Source organism: Anolis carolinensis, chromosome 1 (genome assembly GCF_035594765.1).
Source record: "Anolis carolinensis isolate JA03-04 chromosome 1, rAnoCar3.1.pri, whole genome shotgun sequence".
Lineage (NCBI taxonomy): Eukaryota > Metazoa > Chordata > Lepidosauria > Squamata > Dactyloidae > Anolis > Anolis carolinensis.
Window position 1 is genome coordinate 172,389,421 of NC_085841.1, and position 27,603 is coordinate 172,417,023.

The 27,603-nt window shown below is 39.7% G+C and overlaps 1 protein-coding gene across 1 annotated transcript in view; it reads left to right on the forward strand.

The window, feature by feature from the left end:
- The window catches only part of vps54 (VPS54 subunit of GARP complex), a 59,628-nt gene that overhangs the window by 25,065 nt on the left and 6,960 nt on the right, over nucleotides 1-27,603 (forward strand). Inside the window, exons 10-19 of the mRNA XM_003215187.4 lie at nucleotides 4,101-4,208; nucleotides 6,638-6,693; nucleotides 13,507-13,603; nucleotides 18,159-18,496; nucleotides 20,394-20,523; nucleotides 21,794-21,975; nucleotides 22,791-22,903; nucleotides 24,496-24,559; nucleotides 25,360-25,465; nucleotides 27,446-27,533. Of these exons, the coding sequence (XP_003215235.2) occupies nucleotides 4,101-4,208; nucleotides 6,638-6,693; nucleotides 13,507-13,603; nucleotides 18,159-18,496; nucleotides 20,394-20,523; nucleotides 21,794-21,975; nucleotides 22,791-22,903; nucleotides 24,496-24,559; nucleotides 25,360-25,465; nucleotides 27,446-27,533 (1,282 nt within the window). The remainder of the gene's footprint in view (nucleotides 1-4,100; nucleotides 4,209-6,637; nucleotides 6,694-13,506; nucleotides 13,604-18,158; nucleotides 18,497-20,393; nucleotides 20,524-21,793; nucleotides 21,976-22,790; nucleotides 22,904-24,495; nucleotides 24,560-25,359; nucleotides 25,466-27,445; nucleotides 27,534-27,603) is intronic.

Sequence of the window (27,603 nt, forward strand, 5' to 3'; positions counted from 1 at the left end):
CTGTTTGGCAGTGGAACTCTGCCCTGGAGTGTGGTGGAGGCTCCTTCTTTGGAGGCTTTTAAGCAGAGGCTGGATGGCCATCTGTTGGGGGTGCTTTGAATGCAATTTTCCTGCTGCTTGGTAGGGGGATGGACTGGGTGGCCCATGAGGTCTCTTCCAACTCTATGATTTTATGTTTTTAACTAGGAGTCCTATGTAAGTGAGATATTTGTAACTCAGAGATTGTACATGCAGTTTGCCTAGCGCTTTTTGTACCTCAGTCCATTAGAAACTGAATACTTGGTGTGTTGAACTAAAAAGGAAGCTATAATCATGAGTTTGCATGGCATGAACAGGACTGTTGATAACAGGATTTCTTAGAGCTCTCTTCATAAATTCCCATTGGTTGACCCGATGGCACATAACAGCAGCAAGCAATGTACTAAATGTTGAGTAACACCTCGAAGAGTGTGATACAGGGCCATCATTTCCAGCTTTCCAGCTTTGTATTTATGTGTGTGTGTATATATATACACACACACACAAACATACAAATTTAAATAAAGGAAGAGCTGCTTCCAAGGACTCTCAATAATGTTTCTAAATTGTGTGTAGAGAAACCAATGTAAACTCACTTTTTCTTTATCTTTCTGGGGAAATAACATCAGTGGTACATGCTGGGCCGACCCCATGATTATTAGGGATTTTGGGGGATGCTATCTGATGGACCCCCATTATCTATAGGTTTGTGGCCATCATGCCTGGGGTCATAGATCGATAAATCTACTCAAGAGCTGCCCTGGTTATCAAGGTTGCTAATTACCAGGCATGCACAGCTATTTATCAGCAGTTTTGTTGGGGGCAAGTACAAATGACTTACTTTCCAGAAAGCTATAACACTGTCAGTATATTATTTCAATCTGTAAGACACATTATAGTGTAACAAAGCCCAGTAGCACTTCTTTCAGTCAGCACTGCTTCCAAAAGCATATCTAAAGCAGGATAACTTCAGCATTAAACTTAGTTGAGAATAGACAAGAACCAAAGAGCTTGTCTTTGATGAATAAGGCTTTTTCAGTTTCAGGGCCAACAATGTAATAGACTATCTCTTCAAAGAAAATGCACAATCTTCACTTGCTAGGGAAAACTGTTTACATGCCATATTTCTCTCTAAACTAGTATCTAGGTCATTTGAACCACCAATGGTATATGATTTCTTTCACTTTTATATTGTAGCCATTGTGTCAGTGAAATATGTGGTAAGTTTTGAGTATAGCACATTGGCTCTTCCATTTCATCTTTAATGTATTTGAGATGGAATTGAGATCTGACATCTCTTTCCTACAGAGGTGTCACAATTTTACTGGATTAAGTTATCTTAATAATAATAATAACAATAAAACTTTATTTATACCCCGCCATCATCTCCCCGCGGAGATTCGGGGCGGCTTACATGGGGCAGAGGCCCAAACAACATAAGGACAAGATAAACGACAACACAATACAAATCACAATATAAAAAGATAAAACAGTAATACAATATGAAACAAGAGTATTATAACAGTTAAAACCAGTCAATTAAAACAACAATACAAGGAAAAAATTGCATTTAAAACACATAAATGGTAAGGACATAATAAATACAGGATAGATTATTAAAAACCATCTGGGGCTGATTAGTTAATGACTGTCTCACTGAAGGCCTACCGAAACATTCAAGTCTTCAGTTGCTTCCTGAAGGAGGGTAGCGAGGGAGGTAACCTAAGCTCCCTGGGGAGGGAGTTCCAGAGCCAGGAGGCCACGGCCGAGAAGGCCCTCTCTCTCGTCCCCACCAAACGCAGTTGTGAGGAAGATGGAAGCGAGAGGAGGTCCTCCCCGGAAGATCTCAGAGATCGCGTGGGTTCATAGGGGATGATGCAGTCATGAGGATAGACAGGTCCCAAACCGTTTAAAGCTTTGTAGGTAATAACCTGCACCTTGCATTGGGCCCGGAAAGTTATCGGCAGCCAGTGGAGCTGCTTGAACAGGGGGGTTGACTGCTGCCTGTGAGCAGCTCCGGTTAGTAACCTATCTGCCGACCGCTGTAACAACTGCAGTTCTGGACCGTCTTCAAGGGCAGCCCCACGTAGAGTGCATTACAGTAGTCCATCCTTGAGGTAACCAGAGTGTGGACCACCATGGTCAAGTCAGACTTCTCAAGGTACGGTCGCAGTTGGCGCACTAGCTTTAGTTGTGCAAAGGCCCTCCTGACCACCACTGACACCTGGGCATCAAGTGACAATGATGAATCCAGGAGGACCCCCAAACTGCGGACCTGTGCCTTCAGGGGGAGTGTGACCCCGTCAAGCACAGGTAGCCACCCAATAACCTGATCAGATGTACAACTGACCTGGAGGATCTCTGTCTTGTCAGGATTAAGCTTCAGCTTGTTGGCCCTCATCCAACCCATTACAGCAGACAGACACTGGTCTAGGATCCAAGGGGCTTCCTTGGAAGTAGGCAGAAAGGAGTAGTAGAGTTGAGTGTCATCTGCGTAGAGATGGCACCGAACTCCAAAACTCTGGATGACCTCTCCCTGCGGTTTCATGTAGATGTTAAAAAGCATGGGGGAAAGAATAGAACCTTGCAGGACCCCACAGGTCAAAGGCCAGGGGTTCGAGCACGTGTCCCCCAGCTTCACCATCTGGGTACGGCCCTCTAGGAAGGAGTGGAGCCACTGCAAAGCAGTGCCCCCAATCCCCATTCCCAAGAGCCGCCCCAGAAGGATACCATGGTCGATGGTATCGAAAGCCGCTGAGATGTCCAGGAGAACCAACAGGGACACTCTCCCCCTGTCAAGCTCTCTGTGGAGGTCATCCACCAAGGCGACCAAAGCCATTTCAGTGCCATGACCAGGCCTGAAGCCAGACTGGAATGGGTCAAGATAATCGGTGTCTTCCAAGAATCCCTGGAGTTGAGACACAACCACTCGCTCCAGAACCTTGCCTAGGAATGGGAGGTTTGAAATTGGTCAATAGTTTGATAGAATCGAGGAATCAAGGGATGCCTTTTTTAGAATTGGCCTAATAATTGCATGTTTCAGGCTTGATGGAAATTGCCCTTGTTCCAATAAGGCATTGATAATCCTCAGAAACCAATCAACCAACCTCCCCCCCCCCCCCCCCCCGGCAAGCTTTATAAGCCAGGTAGGACAAGGGTCTAGAGCGCATGTGGTTGGTCTCATCACTCCAAGGATCTTGTCCACGTCATCAGGCCGAACAAGCTGAAACGAATCCATCAAAGTTGACTCAACAGATGCTCTAGGAACCTCAACTGGAACTGTATCATAGTTGGTGTCCAAGTCGGAGCGTAATCGAGCAATTTTATCTGCAAAATGATGTGTGAACTCGCTGCATCGAGTGACTGGGTTGTCCGCCCCCGCCCCCCTTCGTAAGGATGAAGGAGCTCCCGGACAACCCGGAACAACTCTGCTGATCTATTTGTTGCAGACGCGATGCAGGCAGTCGAGAAAGCTTTTCTGGCTGCCCGCAGCACCGCGGAATAGGTCTTAATGGAGGCTATTACTATTTACCATCCTGACTCTTAATTACTAGGATGATTCTAGATCTTTAAACTTCTGTGTAAGTCACATCAGCTCTTTCTGAGATTCATTTTGTTTGTAGGCTATTATATTCCAGATTCACTAAATGGATGTTGGAAATAATTTCTGGCTGAAGTTCTGAACCATGCAAATAATGAGTTCACCTTGCTGGAGTAATGGTGATATCTTGGCCTTTTTGGGGAATGCGATCCTATATCATTGCTTTGGTCACAATCATCTGTCTTGCTTACACATTACGGACTTGTTGGTAGATCAAGGGAGGTTGCATGTTTTTGGGGAAATTGTGCTGTTTTTGTGTGACATAACATGCAGCCATGTCTGAAAAGTTAAGTTGCTCATCTTTAGAAGTTTTTAAAGTTTCTAGATCATACGTAAGCCTTGACATATAGAAAGTATTCCTGTACATTCTATCCAATATAATACTTGATGCATTATTGTATAGTTTGGGATTCTACTTCTCCTTTTATATTTGAATTGCATTTTTTGGTGTTTTCAATTGTTTTGGATTTTTTCTAAACAGGAAAGGCTTGTGTCACTAGTGTTTGGACTTCTGAAACAAAGGAAGCTGAATTTCTTTGAAATATATGGCGATGAAATTATTATAAGTGCAAAGAATATAATTAAGCAGGTAAACTATTTTTACATTTATATTTTAGTTCATTTAAAAAAAACTTCAGATCATCTTCTAATTTCCAGTTGGTCTTAACTGTTTTATTGCAAAATGCACTGGTTTTTTAAAATATATTTATTGATTTATAATAAATATAATTCAATTGAAGAAAAACAAAACAACAATTCCACATCACATCCAGACATATGCTGTATATATAACTCCATGCAAGACACACGGTAAACAAACAAAGAAAGAAAAAAAAACCCAAAGAAATGAGGACTTCCCACCCTTCTAAATCCAAGGCAATACTAGATGTTCAACTTCTCTTCTCATTGAAAAATATTGTTTTCTAATTGAGGAAACTTACAAAAAGTAACCTTTAAACACCAAAATCCATTTATAGCCTTTATGTAGCCTTTATAGCCTTTTCTCTCTAAAATATATGAATAACTTACCCCTTTCGGCCATTTCCAAGATTGTTATAACCCATTCTTTTTTTGGTTGGGTGAATAGTCATCTTGTCATTATTATCATGTAGTAGATAATATCTACTACATGATAAGGAATGTTTTAAAATCTATTCCTTTACATTTTTCTTTAGATAACATCAATTAAAACATTCAATCTAAAATTGTATTCTGATTTTAAAAATATCTTGTATCTGCTTTGGTATCATTTTCCAATGCATGTTGCCTTTATTGCTAGTCCATGACATATTGAAATATGAGCCCTTATGGGATTACAATTTCCAGCATTTATTGCTAAGGCCCTAATAAATTTTAAACAACTTAAGTGAAATCAGAGACCACCAGAACATCGGGTTTCTGTTTTTTTTTACATTTTCTCTTAAATTGTGTGACCCCTGGAAGGGGTTTCACTTCCCCGATGGAGCAGATATGGTAATGCTTAGAGACCCATCTTAACTGATTTTGGCCTAAGTGGATTCCTTGGCCTGGAGGGCTTAGGACCAGTTTCAACTGGTTCTCCAACTGTAGCCTGTCCCATATAGTGATAACCACAGTAGCTCATTTATGGATGCCTTCCAAATCAGACATAATGTACTCCATATGGTATTGACTTTGAGGATGACTGGAGTGTAAACCTCAATAACTTAATTATAGATCATAGTCCTATTTAGAGACCATTTTACACTAGCTTAAAGGAATTGCACTGTCTGCCAGTCTGCTTCCTGAAATCAAGGCACTTGGCACAGCATTCAGTTCCCTAACAATTTGGCACTTTGATACTTGAAGGGACACTTCTCTATATTTGCATGTGCCCGAGGACTGAGGTCTGTGGAATCAGGCTCTTCTGTGTCTTGTTAGTGGGACCCAAATGGTTTAGGGATCATAACTCTAGATTTTTCCCATTCCCAAGAGGTAATGGGAAAAAACCATTTCTCTTTATAATGCCAATACACTTGGGAACTTAATCCCCTGCAGTGACAGGGAACTGCACAACATTCGCGGGGGGGGGGGGGGGGGGGCGCTATGGAGCTTCCCCAAAGCAGCATATTTTACTAGAAAGCTACTTTCCAAAAAAGCAATGAAAAAACACAAAATGGAATGTTACATGGCTTTAAATTTTGAACAACTTCAGGATTACATAAATGTAAAGGTTACACAACTTTAAAAATAGGAAACTACAACTCTAAGTACAAGAAACAGCATACAGTATTGTCCACAGAACACATAGGCAAACAGCACGCACACACCAATTGAGAGACAGAGACAAAGAACATTTTAACATATAATTATCTGTATAGCTTTTTGTATTTTGTACAGTTTTCCTGATTTATACATATGGCAAAAAATAACAACATAGACTCTTCTTTTTTCTCAAATTACAATTGGTAAAATATGTGGTTTTTGTTGTGCTGAGAACCATCTCAGTAAGGAAATGGTTGAATACCCATTTCATCCATAATACAAAATGGGAAAGCATCTGGTCTGTTTTACGTATGTCTTACGGACAGTGTAACCTAAAGCTGCAGGCAGATCCAAAAATCTAGGTACCTCCAGCACACAAAATGTCTAGGAAACAAGCGTCTGTTATATTTGAAGGAACACGTGGGAAATGGGGCATTATGAAGAAGAGACAGCAAACTGCAAAGCCGTATATTTTTTTCAATCTGGTTATGTTTTCTTGCTGATCTTTGGAGAATGAAACAGGAAAACAGGACCCATTTATGTGGATGGATCCTTTTAAATAAAGGGAGAGAGCCTCCAACAGCTTCAGCTTAACCCCATTTCTTTCTTTAAATTCTCCATACCAGTTCCTTCATAAAACATTTGTATAACTCATCCTATGTTTCCTTTGTACTAGATGCATTATTTAATTATATTGATTCAAGATATAACAGACCTGAATAGGAAATGTCAAAATAATTTGCAAAAACAATAAATTTGAGGGACACGCTTAAAACATTTTTCTCTTATTTGCAGTGTGTGGTTAATACAGTATCGCAAATAGAAGAAATAGACACAGAAGTGGTGGTTAAGTAAGTACAAATGATATAAAGGGGACAGGTTTACTATTATAAAGTATTGATTTTTAGAAGTAAAATAGGCTTTTTATTACTTCCTTATTTGTACATATTTTAAAAATCTCTTCTGACTGTGTACATGTTTCCCCTTCCCTTTTCAGTAATTCTACTTTTAGTATTCTGAATTATGATTTGCCATGTAATGCCCATAGAGAAGTTAGTATATTTAAAAATGGGTTGTGCAGGAGGAATCCCTAAATGCTACTGTATTTTGTACTTAAGAACCCAGAGTTGTGTCTTATATCCAAGTGTTTTTCATTGGCCTGGTTCAGACATAATGTTAAACCATAGTCTAGTAAAAGGAAAATCAGACACAGTAAACCTGAGGGTTCATGTGATTGTCCTTTCTTTCTTTCTCGAGGGTGGTCTATACTTATTTATTTACTGCATTTATATACCGCTTTTCTCACCCCTGGGGGGGACTCAAAGCGGTTTACAACATAATGGCAAAATTCAATGCCAACCATACATGTGAAAACATAACAAACAGATCAAATCATAAACAAAATGAACAACATCAGGTGTACTTATCGAATGACTTAAAAATAACAAAAATAGAAATTAAATATATAAATCAAACATTTAGGACATGTTTACTAATAGATCTAATATTAGTAAACAGTTAAAACATTAAAAGTAAAAAGGCAGTTTGCGACAAGCCAACAGGGCAGATGTAATGTCAGAGTGTTTAAGGTGCTGGCTGAATTAGAATTCTTATATTGCACAATTGCACAAGTTAAACAGGACCAAGGTAAAAAGGTTTGGCTACCATTCCTCTCTCCCACCTGCCTCCCAATTCCCTCCCCACAATATCTAGCCCCAGTCTTTATGCCCTCCCAAAGATTCCCAGATCATCACAAATAAGGACTCCTCTGGATACTGTTCAGGTACAGCCCAGGTCTTCATGGGGGGGGGGGGGGCAGTATAAGCTGTGATATGAGGTCCTTGGGGAAGTAGATGGGGGGTGTTTTTTTTCCTCATGGATAGAGGTGTCTATCCATGTTGATAAAAGTCATAGAGCGCCAAGATCTTATTGATTGGCTTAACATAAGTGGATTGCACATGAACCCAGAGTCTTGAGCTTGTCAGGTGAGATGGCACAGCTGTGGGGGCCACGCCCAGTATGTTTGGTCAGGCTGGCTCCAGGCAGAAGTTCTAAAATAAAGCTCTCACCCTCTGGCTGCCTTTGTTGCTCAGCAAAGCAGGCCCTGGGTCCAGTGATGGTGTTTTTATCTGCTGCTGGCTTCAGGTGAGATGGCACAGCTATGGGGACCACGCCCAGTATGTTTGGTGAGGCAGGCCCCAGGCAGAAGTTCTAAAGTAGAGCTCTCACCTTCTGGCTGCCTCTGTTGCTCAGCAAAGCCTACCATAACTTATGGTAGTTATAACTTATGGTTATGGTACCATATACGTACCATAACTTCTACTTATTTTTTAATTTAATTGCAGTTTAGAGTGTCTTATAAATATTAAAATGTGGTTAATGTTATTCTTTTTAAAGGATTTTTATTAAGAATTTCTAAATGCAATAAAAGACAAAAACATATACTGTATAGATATACACTAAAAAATAAGAAAAAAGAAAAAAATACATCCAGAAACAAAAAGAAGAAAGTTAACCATGTCTTATTTCCTTATGGTAGTTACAAATCTTAGTATATAAAATCTTCCTTCTCCAAGTAAAATTGTATTTCTGTTAAAGCCACACAACCTTTTTCCAATTTAAATCTTTCAAATATTAGAATACAAATCAAAATCTTTTGACAGTAATTTCTCATTTGGTTTCAATCTATATCCTTATTGTTCTCATTCCAAATGTTATATATATGATATATATATATGTCTCCTTTCCTTCTTTTTTGCTGTTTCCTTTCTATAAAATGCTTCTTGTGTTGAGATTTATAAAGGCATCTTAGATCACAACCTTGGATTGTATCTATTTCATAATCTTAGCAAGACCTTTCTCAAAAAAAATTATTAAAAACTACATTCACTTTAACTTTATAATACCATAAATATCCATATCACCCAAACCTCAGGTCATGTCCTTCTGAGTCTAATGATCAGAGTCCTCATTTCTCAGCCCAAGCCAATCTTTCAACCAAATCAAACAACAAGCAGATAAATACATTTCCCAGCCCAATCTTCATTTTACATCTTGTAAAATTTTATATTTACTTCTTGGTTTCTCCCCTTGCTATGTGAACTTCAGCAAATATTTCTGCTGTTGCCTGAATGAAATAGTCTCAGGAAGTAATTATTGTTTGAAATAAAAGCAACACTCTTGGGAAAACATTTATCATTATCACTGAGAGCCTTCCCAAAAATAACATCTTCAATTTCTCCTATCTTTGTAATCACTTTTAATTTCATTCCATGTCTTAACATAGTTATTCTGAAATAACATACAGTTCATATTTATCATAATAATATCTAAGTTACTATGGTAACTATGAACTGTATGTTATTTTACAATAGTAACATCTAAGTAGCAGCCCCCAATGGCACAGTGGGTTAAACCTCTGTGCTGCAGAACTTGCTGACCAAAAGGTCTGCGGTTTGAATCCAGGGAGCGGGGTGAGCTCCCGCTGTTAGCCCCAGCCCTAGCAGTTCAAAAACATGCAAGTATGAGTAGATCAATAAGTACCACTCTGGTGGGAAGATGACGGTGCTCCATGCAGTCATGCCGGCCACATGACATTGAAAGTGAGCATCAAACAAACACAACTAGACTTAATGTCAGGGGAAAACCTTTACCTTTACCTAACATTTAAGTATTTTATCTTTTTCTCTATTTCAAAGCCAGAATTCACCATCAGTTGCTCTTGATCTTTTTTCATATTTTTGTCAACACAGGGGTTTTTTGCTTATTTTTTTCATTCTTTACTGTGATTAGCAGAAATAAGTTTCATAAGCCATGACTTGAAATCTTCTTGTTTATGGTTATACCTCAGATTGACTAGAGTTTGTCAGAATAGCAGAAATAGCTAAGGTTAATGTAAAATAACACTGAAACTTTCTGCAAATCTGCAGATCTGAACTTTCTGAACTCTGCAAATCTAGGGGTGAGGTAAACCCATTCCAAAAATAGTAAATCAGCATTATTTCTGAACCAAACCCATTTAATGAAAAGGGATACATTGTAGAAACTAAAAATGTGGAGTTACTGGTCTTTTTTCTCAAAATCTGAAATGACTAAGTCTCTGAGTAGTATATGGTTAATATAATATTGCAAATGGAAGAAAGAATATTAAATAACATCAACAAAAACTGGAATGAGCAAATTGGCCTCTAGATGAGGATGGACCATAATTCTTAACAGCCCTAGCCAGAATATTATGCTCTGCCCGCCGGGTTATTCCGTACAGCACCAGCCGAGATCTGGAGGGAGGGGAGGTGGGGTCGCGGTGGTCTATAAGGATTCCATCCCCCTGACCAGGTGCCCTGTCCCTCAGTCGACCATGTTTGAATGTGTCCACCTGAGGGTGGGAGACCGGGACAGATTAGGGATTCTGTTAGTGTACCGACCACCCCGCTGCACTACAGTCTCCCTGCCTGAGCTAGCTGAGGTGGTCTCGGGCCTGGCGTTGGAGTCCCGGCGGCTCATAGTGCTGGGGGACTTCAATGTCCATGCCGAGACCAACCTCTCAGGTGCAGCTCAGGAGTTCATGGCCGCCATGGCAACCATGGGGCTGTCCCAATTAGTAACAGGCCCCACCCACAGTGCGGGACACACACTGGACTTGGTCTTCTGTCAGGGATGGGAGGAAGGTGGCGGTGTGGAGGAGCTCACCATCGCTCCGTTGCCATGGACCGACCATCACCTGATCAGGTTTAGACTTACTGTGCCCCCCAACCTCTGCAGGGGTGGTGGACCTAAAATGGTCCGCCCCAGGAGACTTATGGATCCAGAAGGATTCCTGACGACTCTTGGGGAATTTCCCGCCTCCTCGGCAGGTGATCCTGTTGATGCTCTGGTCTCTCTCTGGAATGGAGAGATGACTAGGGCAATAGACACGATTGCTCCGGAGCGTCCCCTCTCGAGTAACCGAGCTAAACCAGCTCCTTGGTTTACTGAGGAGCTGGCAGCGATGAAGCGAAAGAAGAGGGAACTAGAGTGCGTGTGGCGATCAGGGTATAACGAGTCAGACCGAACACGGCTAGGCTCCTATCTTAGGGCATATGCCGCGGCAATCAAAGCTGCAAGGAGAGCCCACCTTGCGGCCAACATTGCGTCCGCACAGAACCGTCCGGCGGCGCTGTTCCGTGTCATCAGAGGGTTGTTAACTCCCACCAATCAAGGTGGGAGCCCTGATAACTCGGCAGCCCGCTGTGAAGCATTTGCTCGGTTCTGTGCGGACAAAGTCGCTCTGATCCGTTCCGACTTTGACACCATATTAACGGCAGTCTCTGAGGATGTAACGAGTGCACCTGCTTGTCCAGTTTTGTTGGATTCATTTCAATTGGTTGAGCTCGAGGATGTGGACAAGATCCTGGGAGAGGCGAGACCGACCACATGCATCCTAGACCCCTGCCCATCCTGGCTGGTGAGAGAAGCCAGAGGGGGTTTGGCCGAGTGGGTGAAGGTGGTGGTAAATGCCTCCCTTCGGGAGGGCAAGTTTCCAGCGAGCCTAAAAATGGCTGTGATCAAGCCGCTGTTGAAAAAGCCATCATTGGATCCCACTCAATTCGGAAACTTTCGGCCTATTTCCAATCTCCCCTATTTGGGCAAGGTCTTGGAACATGTGGTTGCTTCGCAGCTCCAGGGTTTCTTGGTTGACACTGATTTTCTGGATCCGGCACAGTCTGGCTTTAGGCCGGGGCATGGTACTGAGACAGCCTTGGTCGCCTTAGTCGATGATCTACGCCGGGAACTGGACAGGGGGAGTGTGTCCCTGCTGGTTCTGCTGGACCTCTCAGCAGCCTTCGATACCGTCGATCACGGTATCCTTCTGGGACGCCTCGCGGGAATGGGACTTGGAGGTACTGTTTTGCAGTGGCTCCACTCATTCCTGGAGGGTCGGTCCCAGATGGTGTCATTGGGGGATGCCTGCTCGGCCCCACAACCGTTGACTTGTGGGGTCCCGCAGGGCTCTGTGTTATCTCCCATATTGTTTAACATCTACATGAAGCCGCTGGGAGAGATCATCAGGAGTTTCGGGGTGCGGTGTCATCTGTACGCAGATGATGTCCAGCTCTGTCACTCCTTCCCACCTGTCACTAAGGAAGCTGTCCAGGTCCTGAACCGGTGCTTGGCCGCTGTGTCGGACTGGATGAGGGCCAACAAATTGAAATTGAATCCAGACAAGACAGAGGTCCTCCTGGTCAGTCGGAAGGCTGAACAGGGTACTGGGTTACAGCCTGTGCTGGATGGGGTCACACTCCCCCTGAAGGCGCAGGTGCGCAGTCTGGGGGTGATCCTGGACTCATCGTTGAGCCTGGAGCCCCAGGTCTCAGCGGTGGCTAGGGGAGCCTTCGCACAATTAAAACTTGTGCGCCAGCTGCGACCGTACCTTGGGAAGCCGGACTTGGCCACGGTGGTACACGCCCTTGTTACATCTCGTTTAGACTACTGCAATGCACTCTACGTGGGGCTGCCTTTGAAGACTGTTCGGAAGCTTCAATTAGTCCAACGGGAGGCTGCCAGGTTAATAACTGGGGCGGCGTACAGGGAGCGTACTACTCCTCTGTTACGCCAGCTCCACTGGCTGCCAATTAGCTACCGAGCACAATTCAAGGTGCTGGCTTTAACCTATAAAGCTCTAAACGGTTCCGGCCCAGCTTATCTGTCCGAACGTGTCTCCCGCTACGACCCACCTCGAAGCTTAAGATCGTCAGATGAGGCCCTGCTCGCGGTCCCGTCAGCCTCACAGGTGCGGCTGGCGGGGACGAGAGACAGGGCCTTTTCAGTGGTGGCTCCCCGCCTATGGAACGCCCTCCCCACTGAAGTCAGGCAGGCTCCCTCCCTCCTGTCTTTCCGAAAGAGGACAAAAACGTGGTTATGGGACCAGGCATTTGAGCATGAGTAGCAGCAAAAAAATGAGATAAGAATATATGACCTACTGACAGACCCCACATGAACATGGAAAGCGCCTTAAATGTATATTTAAATGTATAATTATGTATATTTTAATGGATATTCTTAATTTTATTGTAATTTTTAATCTTGATGGATTTTTAAATTTGATGACAACTGTTTTTAATGTGTATGGTTATACTGTAAGCCGCCCTGAGTCCCCTGATGGGTGAGAAGGGCGGGGTAGAAGCGATGTAATAAAATAAATAAAATAAATAGTAAAAAAAATACTAGCAGCTGCAGTCAAAAACTGGCTATCCTTTTCTAGACACACACAGTTCTTTAGTTTGTTTCTGAGAATACATACTTAAACTGTGTTCTATCAAGTTAATTTCAGTTGATTGCCAGAATAGCAAAGTCAAATGGTGTATCAGAATGACCAAACTGGCATGATGCTGGATGTTTGAAACTATTCGAAGATGTCTCTCCCCACCCCCACCCCAAATCCTGAAATCTTAGAACATATGTTCATTTCTATCATTATAGATTTGTATTCCTATTCTGAAATTTAATATTAAAATTTATAAATATTAATAAGTTTTAAATTAATGATTGTTAACAGTATGAAGTAGACCTAGATATTGATAGGAGACTGATACAGAAAAATTGAGGATGGAATTAACAAAATTTTCCCCAGCACTGAAACCAAAGCAAAGTAAATTATAATGTTTGTTTTATGGTTTTCTTAACAGACTTGCAGATCAGATGAGGATGATGAATTTTCCCCAGTGGTTCGATCTATTGAAAGATGTTTTTTCTAATTTTATAATATTTCTCAAGAGAATTAAGGTAATATGAATAGGTTAAATAATATTTGATAATGCCAAGCTTGGAATTTTGGTTTCAAATTACCTTTTAAAATTACCTGCCTCCAAAGTGGATTTTTTCCCACATGGATTGAAAGCCTTTTATGATATGATTGCCAGGTAGCATGCCTGGGAACCATTAAGTTAGGAAAAGTTGTTGTAAAGCATGGACAGCCTTTCATTTTCAATGCAGTTTGTCACTCATCTACATCCCTCTGAGGTTTTTCCCACATAGATTTTCAAATGTCTTGTTTGTTAAAAGTAATAAAGAGCTTTCTTAAGAAAGCAACGATTGATTGCAAGTACTAAATGTGTAGCTGCAAAGATTAGTCCGTGAATCAAAAATGGAGGATTTTTAATCTGAGATTTGTGTGTCTCTGAACATACACAAAGCATTCTTCTGCCCCAATGAAGTCACTACATTTTTGTTGTCTCACCACTCCCAGTGAAGCAAGGGTTTTTTATGCAGGAGCCAGGGACCACAGATATAATATGGTCTTCGTAGATTAAATTATCAGGTATCTAAGAAACACACTCTTCTTTGCAGTCATTAATTGTATGAATAAAAGTGAAGGGAGAAAGTGGTAAAAAGCAGATGGGAAGAATGGGGTAGAAGCCAAGAGGGAGGGAGGGAGAAAGGGTTCTTGAGGAAAACAAAGAATTGCAAACAGGTTAGTTGCATCTCACCCCAGATCATCCTCACTCTGCCATTCCTTTTTCTGTCCTCTTCAGCAGCTCTTCCCTCTCATTCTCTCTTTCTGTTCTTCTCTTTCTTCTTCCTCTTGCCCATGAGAGTGAAATATATTGTTCTTGTTAGAGAGCTGAACTAGATGTTTGCATATCTGGCTTTTGCACTGAAGGATGGAGATTTCCCATCTTTGTTTTCAGTTCTGTGATGATGAGTATACATGGATGTTTATGTGAGAGGGAGAGATATCATGCCTTCTCTATGCTCATTCTGATGATGATTAGAATCTACTCTCTTACTGCTTTAACATTAAAATATTTGTATCTTGCTTTTTATTATGGGATCCCTATATATGGAGGGTAACTTTCCTTCCAGAACAGTGGCTCTCAACCTGTGGGTCTCCAGATGTTTTGGCCTTCCAGAAATCCTAACAACTGGTAAACTGGCTGGGATTTCTGGGGGCCCACAAGTTGAGAATCGCTGTTCCAGAAAGTCACCCTGGACAATTAGCAAGCCAAATTTGATAGAGCTAGTCCATGCATAGAAGAGACTCTCCTGTTCTCAAATCACATGTTAGGGATGCTGGAAACACATGAAGAAAAGAGTGGGCTAGTACACTCTCCCTTTTCGTGTGTTTATTAAACCAAGAAATTAAATCATTGAAGAGAGCTTTTGTTTACTTCAGTCACATCTGATTTGTACACAGTGAAACTAATTCTGTCTAATCCAGGGCACAGATCATGGGTACAGGCCTGGTTATATATCTATGAATTAGAAGCTTTAAAACTTGTAAAATGGAGAGGTTTGGCCTTTTTGGTCTAGTGCAGACTGGTAGGTACAAATGGTCACATGGAGTGAAAGAGTCAGATTGATAGATTGCAACGGGAATTCATTTTGACAGCATATTTGTGGGGAGAGAGATAACCTGAGGCCTATAACTGGGCTTTAGCTCTGTAGCAAGAGACAGGGGATTGAGGATAACTGATACAATACTTGTAAGGGTATTTGGTTGTAGTTTATTATCTACTACCTTCTCTAGTTAGTGTGCTTTATTCATTCCACAGGTAGTTTCACCAGGCTGGCTCTGCACTGCCACACAATCCAAATTATCAAAGCAGGCAATCCAGATTATTTGATTTGAACTGGATTATATGAGTCTATACTGCATATGACCCAGTTCAAAGCAGCTAATTTGGATTTTATATGGCAGTTTAGATTGGGCCCCAGACTCTTTCTACTTTCAAAAAGACTTCTTCTTTCATGCCTTCTATGACAGGGTAGTACTTTTAAGAATTGACAGAGACTATTGGTTTGTGACTTGAAATTAAGCTGTTGCCTGAATTGTTCTCATTGTTTCCTTCCACCTTTCCCCTTTTATTTAGTGTTCATAGTTTCATAGTAGAGCTTCTTTGTTTAATGGATAACCTTTTTTAAAAGCCCTATGTATAATCTGACTCTTCGAAATCAGAGGTTTTAGATTACAACTTCCATCAAACACAAACAGCATGGGACTTGCAGCCGTGGACAGTGGTGATAGGGAGTCATAACCTAAATAGATAAGAGATACCAAGGTGGCGAAAGCTGAATTAGGTGCATCTTCCAATAAAATTACATTACTATGATTTTCTTTTAGATCTCTTTTACTTAAAATTACTTCTCTGGGACCATTTTATTCAAACTGTAGAATTAAATGTAATAGATAGAAGTAAGTTCAATTTATGTAAATATACAGTGGAAACAAGTCCAAGGTATATAACAGTTTACTGACATTTCTGCCTCTTTTTTTTAGAGTGAACCAATTGATATGACACTTGCTGTATAATTATGATAAATATATAGCAGATACTTAAGATAAATATACATCTCTTGTAACTTTCGAATGAGATACAGGGACCAGCACAGCAAGCTATTGCCTCCCTGGTAAAGAGAGGGGAAAGATGCCTCTGTTCTTGTCTCTTCCACACTGCTTCCCTCACTGTCTCTTAGCAAGACAATAACTGGGGGAGGGAATGGCATTTTCTGTAAGTTGAGATTTCCTTCAACTTACAATACTTGTCCAGTTTCGGAATGTGATCAGTATTAACATTAAATGAGCCCTGCCCTGCATTCAAACTGGCAACCCTATGTTAGAGATTCCAGTCAAGAGATGCCTTCCCCTTTCTTTGGAATCTTCCATACTTTCCAATGATACACAAGTAATTGGTGTCACTTTAACAGATATATTTCTCTAGAGTACTGACATCCCTCCTGTATTTTTGAGTTGGCCTGTTTCACTTCTAAAGTGATAGGCATAGGACCTTCAGTTATTGTTGGAAGGAGTGGTTATTACTGCATTTCTTCCATGCGATAAAATGCATTTTAATTTTTTTATTTAATATATTTTAAACTACAGTTTTAGCCACCATTAATTATTCTCAAAAGGGAGATACAGATAAAGTTATTCCTGCAAAACACAATATAATCAAAAATAACAGTTAAAAGCTGATACACACACTATGCACACACTGGTCCCAGGATAACTCTCATGCAGTTGCAGACTGAGGTAAACAAGTTAATTTTTGAGCCCATTTGAAAGCCCGTAATGATGGAACTGATGGACATTTAATGTATCAATGTCCTCTGTTTTTCAACAATTTTCAATTTCCACTCTCTTAAATTACAACTAGAAAACATTAATTTGATGTAGGCTCTCCAATGGAATGAGAAGCTGAAGGAGCCAGGAATAGAAAGCAAATGGGATGTAAGAAAATGGTGGCATTTCCGGTGCGGTTCCAATTCTTCTCTTCCCCTTAGCTCCTTTGCTTGGAGGTGCAGAGGGAAACATTGAATAATTTGTTTATTTGTTTGTTTATACACTGCTTTTCTTACTTGATTGCTGCACAGCATTGGGTTCACAGCATTATAAAAATGCAATTTAAAATCTACAACATATAATAATAATAATAATAATAATAATAATAATAATAATAATAATAATAATAATTTTATTCTTGTACCCCGCCCCATCTCCCCGAAGGGACTCGGGGCGGCTCACATGGGGCCTTGCCCAACATCACAATATAAAATCAAAACAAAAACACAAATTTACAACAATAAATCAACAAAATATAAAAAAAATATAAAATATATAAAAATTAAAATAGAATTAAACTTACAAGTCAGTTAAAATCACTTAAAAGAAACCATTAAAATAATTAAAACACATTATACAATAAGATCATTGTACAGTTAACCCACCGACTTTGACCCTGATATATACTGCACAGTCTAATCTTTCCTGGTTATGGATCATGTTAACCTATGGGATTATTGATCCTCGCCCCCCAATTGGAACCTGTTGTGATTATCATTTATTGTTATTTTTAGTGTAACATTTTATTTTGTGTAATAATCTGCTTTTTATATTGTTATGTATTGGTTGCTGTGTATTATCGTTGTAAACCGCTCTGAATCCCTTCTGAGAGATAGGGTGGTATATAAATAAATTATTATTATTATTATTATTATTATTATTATTATTATTATTATTCATAATGGTTCCACATTTCAATAAATTCCACTTTTTGACCATTTATCACCTGTTGAGAAAGTGTGATGGCATATACATTTAATTTTAGAATATGGCAATGTTTTTAGTGCCTTTTGCACCATTATTATTCAAATAAAAACTGTTCCTGTTCAGGGACAGGTTATATGATGTACAATTGATGCATAAAAACCATGAAAACATTATGTTACTGTATAAAAGTTGGGCAGTATTTAAAATAGAAACATTCATATGAAATATTTATTTTTTGTGGAATAGAGCGTGAGCTGCACTTCAAAAATCAACCACTCTGTCTTGTCCTAGGCAACACTAAGTGTCATAAGAAATGTGGTTCTCCTGGTTCTAGACAAGAACCAAAGAAGCAAGGAGCTGGGAGATGCCTCTGCCCCGAAGAACTCTGCAAAGGAGAGTACCATAGACACTGAAGTAGCTTATTTGACGCACGAGGGCATGTTCTTAAGTGATGCCTTCACTGAAGGGGACTTTGCCACCGCAGCGGATTCTGTCTCTCAGAGGATCCTTTCTCCAGACAGTGAACCCAGCAGCAGTGACTCTGTATCTGAGCCTGAAGGTGCCACTGATTCCTCATCTAGCAAGGAGCAGACGTCATCCAGTACTACACCGGGTGGAATGGACATCATGTAAGTAGTAAGAATGCTCAAGATGCTCAATCCAGATCCTGGTCTAAACACAGAAGTGGGTCCTCAGTGTATAAAACGGAACGGGACTACTCCAGCATAATAAGTGCATAGTCACTGTTTGTAAATATGAGGATTTGAAAGCTAACGCTTACTGACATAGAAAACCATAATGTCCAAGACCCACTTTATCACATTGGTCATATCCTGTTTACTCCTTGAGATAAATGAGTCTTACATTCTCAACCGTGAATTCTGACACGAAACATTGCTTTATACCATAAGCATTAAATTCAACAGATTACTTTTCCATGAGAAATAAGTAAAGTGTCACTTTTTTCCATCTCCATTCTGATACAATCTGAAAATGTTTGTTCACTCATTGAATTGTCCACTCCGTAGGTGTGCAAGAAACTGCAGAGATCTACTGGACTTACCTTTCTGTGGAATTACCGCACTTCTTTACTACTCTTCCTTAGAGTCTCTGGGGGAAAATAGAGGCTATTTACTTGGTTGCCATCCTGTCTTGAGGGGTTGTAGAGCAAATACTGCTGCTAGTTTTGTTTGTAATAAATCGCATCTGGAAGTTTTTGGTTTTTTTAAAAAAATACTTATCTGGTGTTCCATACCTTTGTATAAGTAGTTAAAACATTGGATTGAGATTTGGTACATTCAAGTCCCTAGTCCCTTGTAAAACCTCTGGTGAATTGCAGTATCTCAGCTTGATGCATCTCACTGTTGTTACTGTGACTCTGCAAAGCATCAACTTGATCCCAATCTTCTTTCCTCACCATAGATTGAATCGGGTGGGCTTTCCTTATCTTTTTGTCTGAGCTAGTTAAGTCACCCATTTGTATGATTTCACACATATTAGCTCTAACTATGGTTCTTGGATCGGTTGCCTATGAATTCAAACAACCCACCCACCACCTCTTTTCCCCAACTGCTGTTAGTGGCAGATAATAACTAAGGAAGGGGAGGAAGCTAAGCTGCAATGAGGAGTGCACAGTGAGGGGATGGAGGTAAAGTTCACGCAACTCTAAAATGTTCTGTATAGGTGTCACAACCCATTTGGTAAATCCACAGATGACTGTGAGAACCACATCAAGAAATAAGCAACACATTCTTCCTATTCTTTTACTGTTTAAAGAGTCTTTGGGTGGAGTGTGTTTTGCATTTTATATTGATTATGTTTTGAAATTAGTTTACATTTTTTTAAATGGAATTTTAATTTGATAATTTGCTTAACTGTGTTTGAACTTCTTTGTCATCAGGCTTTAACTTTACCTTGTTTGAGTCTTGTAAGCTCCCTTGGTTTCCATGTCAGGAGAAAACATAAATTCAACACAATAAAATAAAACTATGCTGTTTCTGTTCCCAGTTCAGTTGATAAGGAGTGCTACATTAATATAATTCTCTGGAATTTAGACAGCAAAATGTTGAGGCTAGATTTTCTTATAGAACAATGACTTCTATAATAATTGAATCTGTAGATTTTCCTGACATGTTAAGCAGTACTTCTTGGACCATATTTCTCTTAGTTGCTGTCACTCAAGCTTCCAGTGTAGTTCTTTCTCTGAATCGAAGAGGTAGAAATCAAGCTGGTGTATAATACTTTTGTTTTCTGATTATTTTATATGTAAAACTCTAAATGCTAGATTAAGATCCACATGAGGAGTAAATGGCCACCCTTGTTTTGTAGTAGTTACATTTTATTCATCACTTACCCCAGCTACTGCACTGAGTAACAAGAGAAATATTGGTATCAAAATATGACGTTGAAAATGCATATGTACCTTCAGACAGATTTTTTCTTTTTTTTGAGTGGACTGGTGGTGGGTATTCATTATTTCAGCTGACATATAATGTGGAATCAAACTATCTTTTACCTGATTTTCAGGATTGGTGAAGATATAAAGTTATCAGAATTGGAACTGGGTAGATTAGCAAACAACATCCAGGAGCTCCTTTACAGTGCCTCAGACATTTGCCATGATCGAGCTGTCAAATTCCTCATGTCTAGAGCAAAAGTAAGTTCCACACATAGACTTGTATCCCAAAAGAGACTTCTTTTCTAGTTAACGGAAAATACTTTTATTTCCTTTGCAATTACAATCTAAACTGAATAAAAATAGTCTTTGTTGAAAGGTAGTAAATATTTTTGTTTTCTTCGCAAAGCAAAGATATTGGTTGCAATTTACACAACCTTAAATCTCTAAAACTTTGAAACAAAAAAGTAAAAATACAGTTCATTAAATAACATCTAGGGCAACTCCAACAGTAGGACACAATACATTGTGGGTTTTTTTTATGAGTTAAAAACAGCCTTGAGCAACCAGGTCCTTGTGGTCTTTTAAAAAATATTCAAGGAGGCATCCTGAGATTGTTTCAAGGGAATGGGGCCACCAAAGAAAATGCCAATACGATGGATTTTGCTGTTATAAAACCAATACACGATTCAAACGGCCCTTCAAATAATGTAGTTCCAAGCCATTTAAGGATGACAAGCAGCATAATGTCAGTGTGATTGTTGTGTGCTAAGCTGAAGTCTCTATTGGTGGGATCCAAAGAGGATAGGTGGTTTTTCATCCATTCACTGATTAACCATAGTTTCTCATTTAATCTGAATAAATTAGCATCTTAATATATTTTTTTAATTAGCTACCTTGATTGGTTCTGAAGCTGGTAGCTTTTATTTCTCTGTTGAATAGGAAACGATGTTTAAAGATTTCCAGGTGATATACAGGTATCATGAAGGGGAAAACAAATAGTATTTATGACATTTTGCTACATTTGGCTTCTTAAGACAAGAAATGATCATCTGAATGTAGTCAGTACCTAGTTTGGTGGTGAGATACTGCTTTGAGGCAGATAGCTCCTTTTTATTTACCTTTTGTGAGTCTGGTGAGAAGAAACATTTCTTTAAAAACTGTCAGTGGTAAATTTGTTGTGAAAAAGAGGCTGATGTAAAATGTTAAATCTTTAAAGCCTAGGTTAAAAGTAATATCTCAGCCCCAGAGGTCAGTGGATTAATTTGAGCAAATCATCTCCTCCCTCCACTACGAAATTTAGCTGCTGCGTTTATAAAAAAGAACGACCCTTTGTTATCCTGTTACCGTCCTGTAATCTGTAAAAAAGATACAGATGGGTTAAAGAAGTGAAAAAGGGAAAGCCTGTTCCCTCTGAATGTCTGTTTTCAATATCCTCAGTCAATTTGATGACAATTTCTGTATTGTTTGGCCTTTGGGCAGTTTAGGAATGGAAATAACTATAATACCACTGCCTCAATTTGATCTGTAGGACGGGTTCCTGGAGAAATTGAATTCTACAGAGTTTGTTGCTCTTTCACGTCTAATGGAAACCTTCATCTTGGATACAGAACATATCTGTGGTAGGAAGAGTATGTCATTGCGGGGTGCACTTCAGAGTCAAGCTAACAGATTTGTAAATAGATTCCACGAGGAACGGAAAACTAAACTCAGGTATGATTCTATGTGTATCTTACAATGTAATGCAGTTTGTTGGTCTTTGAAAACAGCTTCTCGGTTTCTTCTTTATAGGATGTACAGAGTTACTGCCTAAATTACACTCCTTTTCCCCCAATTCTATAGAAGGTTCACATTGTGTTCAATCAAAATGTGTAATTATACAGATTTTTATATGATATATCCTTAAGACAGAAAAAAACAAATTGCCATTAATAATGCTGATATAGTGAAATAACATATACTAACAGTATGAAGCTGGATTGATTAAAGAGAGATGGAATTTGCAGCAAGGGGTGGATTGAGGAATTCCATGAAGATTAGTCTCACAAGACCTGGAAAAGCCGCTGTGGAAGAGAGAGAAGGAGGGAGCCATGCAGGGCATATAATAGGCTGTGGCCTGTTCTCATTAATTTCATGGGAGGCCTAAACTGTATGTTGATTTCTACAACTACGTGAGCACTGCAGTGTGTGGAAAGGAAATGAGAAGTCACTTCCCACAGGGTTTAGCTACTAGCACTGTACCCTGAAAAAGAGGCATTGAAACAAACAGACTTTCCAGAGGAAAGTTCCTTGTATGTGTGAACTAGACATAAGACTTGGTCATCTTGCAGGAGTTAAAATCCTCATTGGTGCTTGCCAGTTCAGATCTCTGGAAAATCTGCCATTGATTATATTTGCATCAACTGAATCTTTTATGATTTTGACTCCCTGGCAACAACCTGCAAATCACTATAGACATGAAAGACTTTAAGGCAATGTTTTCTTTTTTCTTTTTCTGTAAACCCTCTTTCTTTTATGTTTATAAATAGTCTTCTGCTAGATAATGAGCGCTGGAAGCAGGCTGATGTTCCAGCAGAGTTTCAAGATCTTGTTGACTCGATATCAGATGGCAAAATTGCTTTACCTGAGAAAAAAGCAGGAGGTGGGTTTTGTGTTGCCGTTTCCTCTGGTTATTCTCATGTCACCATTCTCTTTCATTCTCCAGCATGACCTTGGTTTTGCAAATGAGCACTAAAGCATAGTATCCATATCTCCTGTAGTTATAAACTGTGATCTGTAGTTTGATCTGCCACAATGAAAAAAAATGATTGCACTGCTTTTACAGGGTGGGACACAAAGATCTCTCCTATTTTGAGGGGACACTGTGTGGACTGTATTGGGATGGAGAGTTGGGGAAGGTCTAATTCGGTAGGTTAGGCTCTGCCGTCTTCAGCGCCCATTATGAGTTAAACCGGTGAACATCAGGGCTTTGTTGTTCAAGCGTTTTATGAGAACAATCGTTCTGTGAAAATGATGCAGAGAGTGTCCTGTAAACATTTTCCGTTTGGTCAAACTGCATCTATACCAGATTGGAGAATGATTTGCTATGATGTTTTTATCTTTGGGTAACTGGATCCACACTGCAAAGAAGATCCCTTGCCAACCTAGAACTGTTAGAGCACCAGAAAATGTGAAAACAATCGCTCATCAGCAGGCCCTGGTGAAATCCAGACTGAGTCTGAGGAGAATTCTGCTTGCAGATTTAAAACTGCATCCTTACAAAATAATTTGTCTGATATGATTTTCAAAACTCATTAAAACAAAACTCTTTTTATGTACTTTTCAGGAATCTATACCATTTATTTCTAGATAGCTTCATTTGTTTTGTATGCCCTTTCAACATATTGGGAGATCTTTACGTCCCACCCTGTACTTAGCCTTTAAGGCAGGCTGCCTTCAGGAGAATGTTGAGATGGGAATGAAGTATGTGACCTGTAAGATATCATGTGTGATCCAAGAGTGACTCTGTGGGGGCATGAGCTGACTGATGGTACTTCTTAAAAGTCAGTTGAAGCAGGGAGTTGAAGAATGAACACCAGAGTAATTGACATTCTTCTTTGTGGTCTGTGTTCCTCAGTCAAATGGATCTTGTTTTCTGCACACAGATTCAACTGTTCAGCAGTGGAACTCACTGCCTCGGTGGAATCTTCCTTTGGAGGCTTTTAAACAGAGGCTAGATGACCATCTGTTGGGGATGCTTAAATTGTGCTTTTCATGCATGGCAGGGGGTTGGACTGGATGCCCATGTGGTCTCTCTTAACTCTTATGATTCTATGATTCCAGAGCTAGGTAGCTTTGGCATGAACTCCACACCTTTTTCTCTCTTTCATTCTCCAGCACTATGATTGGTCATCCCCATCCCCTTATAAAAATCTCCATTTTTTTTACTAGACTGTAAAACTTGATTATTTTACTGGAGGCAGATGAGTTGGGAACTTCCTGCAGCAGCCTACAGTACCTCTTTCTTCCTCTGGCAGCCCAATTGATTTCTTTGCTGGACAAAGAAGAATGGGGGGACAGCCGCTCACACCTTCAACATTCGCACTTGCCAGCATGCAATTCCATATACTTCAATGCATGCATCTCTTCATCACCTCTACCTGATTACAAGTCTTTCTCCAGACATTTATAGTGGGATTTTTATTGTATTTAGCTATAACTTTTTAAAATATATGTATATATTCATTTGTCTAGCTCCTGAGGAAAGAAAGCCAGCTGAGTTCTTGATTGTTGATGGTCAAAAATATGCTGTAGTAGGGTAAGATATGTTTTTTTATTCTTTATGATGAGTTATCTGCCGTATATTTTGCATGGTAATTTTGAATATTAAAACAATACAGATTTTATGAAGCAGAATAAGGCTTCAGGATGCAATTAGCTTTTTAAAGAAAGATGAGCCTCTGCAAATGTTAGCGAGGTATTTACATTCTTCCCTTTGATCTGTAGACCATGCTTGAATGGGGTGATTTGCATTCCTCCCAAATCAAAGCCCAGGGGCATTTTAGTTGCAGACCACACCTGTATTTGATGTTTGTAATTCACTGCTTCATGCAGCCTTTTGCTGAAGAAATTAAAAAGTTAAAAAATCATATACAGAATGAGATGATACATTTAAGTGTATTTTTTCTTGATCATGTTACATGTACAATGGTTAATAATGATAAAATAATATTAGATATATCATATAAAATGTCTGAAACATGTATGATCTATATGAAACAATTAATCAAGAAATGAAATTATTTAATATTTTGGTGCATAGTTTTATACATAATTTATATGCTGTCCAGGTAGTAATGTCTAGTCTGAGTGTTAAAGGCCATTGAAAAAGCCCCAAAATGAAATGAAAGGGAAAAAAACAAACAATAAAACCACCAGCATCAAAACATTATAATTACCTGGTGCCATTGTAAAAATTGTCAGGCAATGTTGCACGCAAAACAGTAAATGTGAAAAAGAATAAGTAAAAGATAAGGCATTTTAGAGTGTAGATTGGATGACTGACCTGTAGACTTCAGATATGATCTTAAATTATGCATTTGGTTCTTTGTTTTTCAGGACAGTGTTGTTGTTAATTAGAATCATCCTTGAGTACTGCCAGTGTGTGGATAACATCCCGTCAATAGCTACTGATATGCTTACTCGCCTATCCGATTTACTGAAGGTACTGCTCCCCCTGATGTGTTATAAAATGCAGATATTTATTTAGAAATTAGATATAATAATAATAATAATAATAATAATAATAATAATAATATTAACTCGCCCTCTCTCCCCATGGGGACTCAGGTCGGCTTCCAAAGTAAAATGGCAAACATTCAAAGCCAATATCCTGCCTTTCTCTATTGAGCTCCAAGTTTTCCTCATCACTTCTTTATCCTGACCAACCTTTCATGGTTGGTCTGAGAGAGATTATTCTGCCAAAGTCCATTTCTTGAATATCATAATGTACTTTTTATTGATAGTGCAGCGGGTTAAACTGCTGAGCTGCTGAACTTGCTGACCAAAAGGTCAGCGGTTCAAATCTGGGGATTGGGGTGAGCTCCTGCTATTAGCCCCAGCTCCTGCCAACGTAGTAGTTCGAAAACATACGAATGTGAATAGACCAGTAGGTACCACTTCGATGGGAAGATAAGGACGCTCCATGCAGTCATGCCAACCACATGACCTTGGAGGTGTCTATGAACAACGCCGGCTCTTCAGCTTAGAAATGGAGATGAACACCAACCCCTGGAGTCGGACATGACTAGGCTTAATGTCAGGGAGAAACCTTTACCTTTACATAGCTTTTATTTTAAATAAAAGTTTAACATAGATCTGCATAGGTATGCATGGAATTTGGAAGAAACAACTTCATTATTAACAGTTGAAAACATGGAATTTTGAATTCTTCAGTGTCACCAGAACACTTCCTATGCATTGTTTGTAGGCAGAGCCCTGCACTATATACTATACAGTACTTTCAGTATTAGATTTGAAGTTTATCTGTTCTAAAAGATATGCAGATGTCCTCACCTGTTTTTCCCATTCAGCAGATTTAGAACTAGTTTCATTATTGGAATTCATGTTGGTGAGCTGTTCATTCACCAAGTGAGTTTTTTTTTTCATGTCAGAAGCAACCGGAGTTGCTTCTGGAGTGAAAGAATTGGCCGTCTGCAAGGACGTTGCCCAGGGGACGCCCAGATGTTTTGATGTTTTACCATCCTTGTGGGAGGCTTCTCTCATGTCCCCACATGGAGCTGGAGCTGATAGAGGGAGCTCATCGCGTTCTCCCCGGGTGGGATTCGAACCTGGCAGCCTTCAGGTCAGCAGCCCAACCTTCAAGTCACGAGGCTTTTATCCCTTAGGCCATCAGAGGCTCCTTACCAAGTGAGTGTGGCGATCATTGATCTTTGTGTCGTTCCTTTCTCTCTGTGGGCCAGGTGGGCTGGCTTTATTTGCACAGATTTGTTAATATGGTGGAATCTGGGAGGAAAACTGTGATATTACTGACACACTCCACTTCCCTGACACATCTTCCCCGAATATATATGTGTATGTGTAGTACTTCACATTTGTCTGCAAGTCTACATGCATAGTCCTCGAAGTCCAAAACGTCATGTTCTTCACAGCAGAAAATTGTAAAGATGGTATAATTGCTTCATCCTGTACATAATTAGTGTAACATCTTTATATAAGGATGAAATCTGGTATTTGAACTTCTTGCAGGACATGGTTAGAGATAGGAAGGCCTGGAAAAAATTGAAACTTTTTTTTCCTGTTTTTTCCAAAGCGATTTTTTCCAGAAAAATTTAAAAGTGTGTAGAATATGTTGTTTTCCAATGACAGATAATATATCACAAGGTATTCAAACTATATAACACAAAGACCTTAATGAAAGACTTATGAGATTTTTTATTTCTACACACTTTTTTCACTTTTTCCATTATCAATTTTGTAAAACCCTCTATAATCAATTTTAGGTAATCTATAAAGATGGGCAGTTTTCAGTGTGAACAACCTCAATGCAAGTTTCTCCACATCTAACATCTGGGATTTTGTTGCGATGCAGTGAATGAGAAAATATGCTTAGTAAAGATTAAGTCACATTCTAGCTAGTCTCTAGATCTTAGGTGACTATTTACGTTCTCTGGTCTTCATGCAGTATTTCAACTCAAGAAGCTGTCAGCTGGTGCTTGGAGCAGGCGCATTGCAAGTGGTTGGCCTGAAAACAATAACTACCAAAAATTTAGGTATGGGTCTGATTTTGAGACATTTTGTGATTGTGTAATCTTCACTTAATTTTTATAAAACAAACTCCCT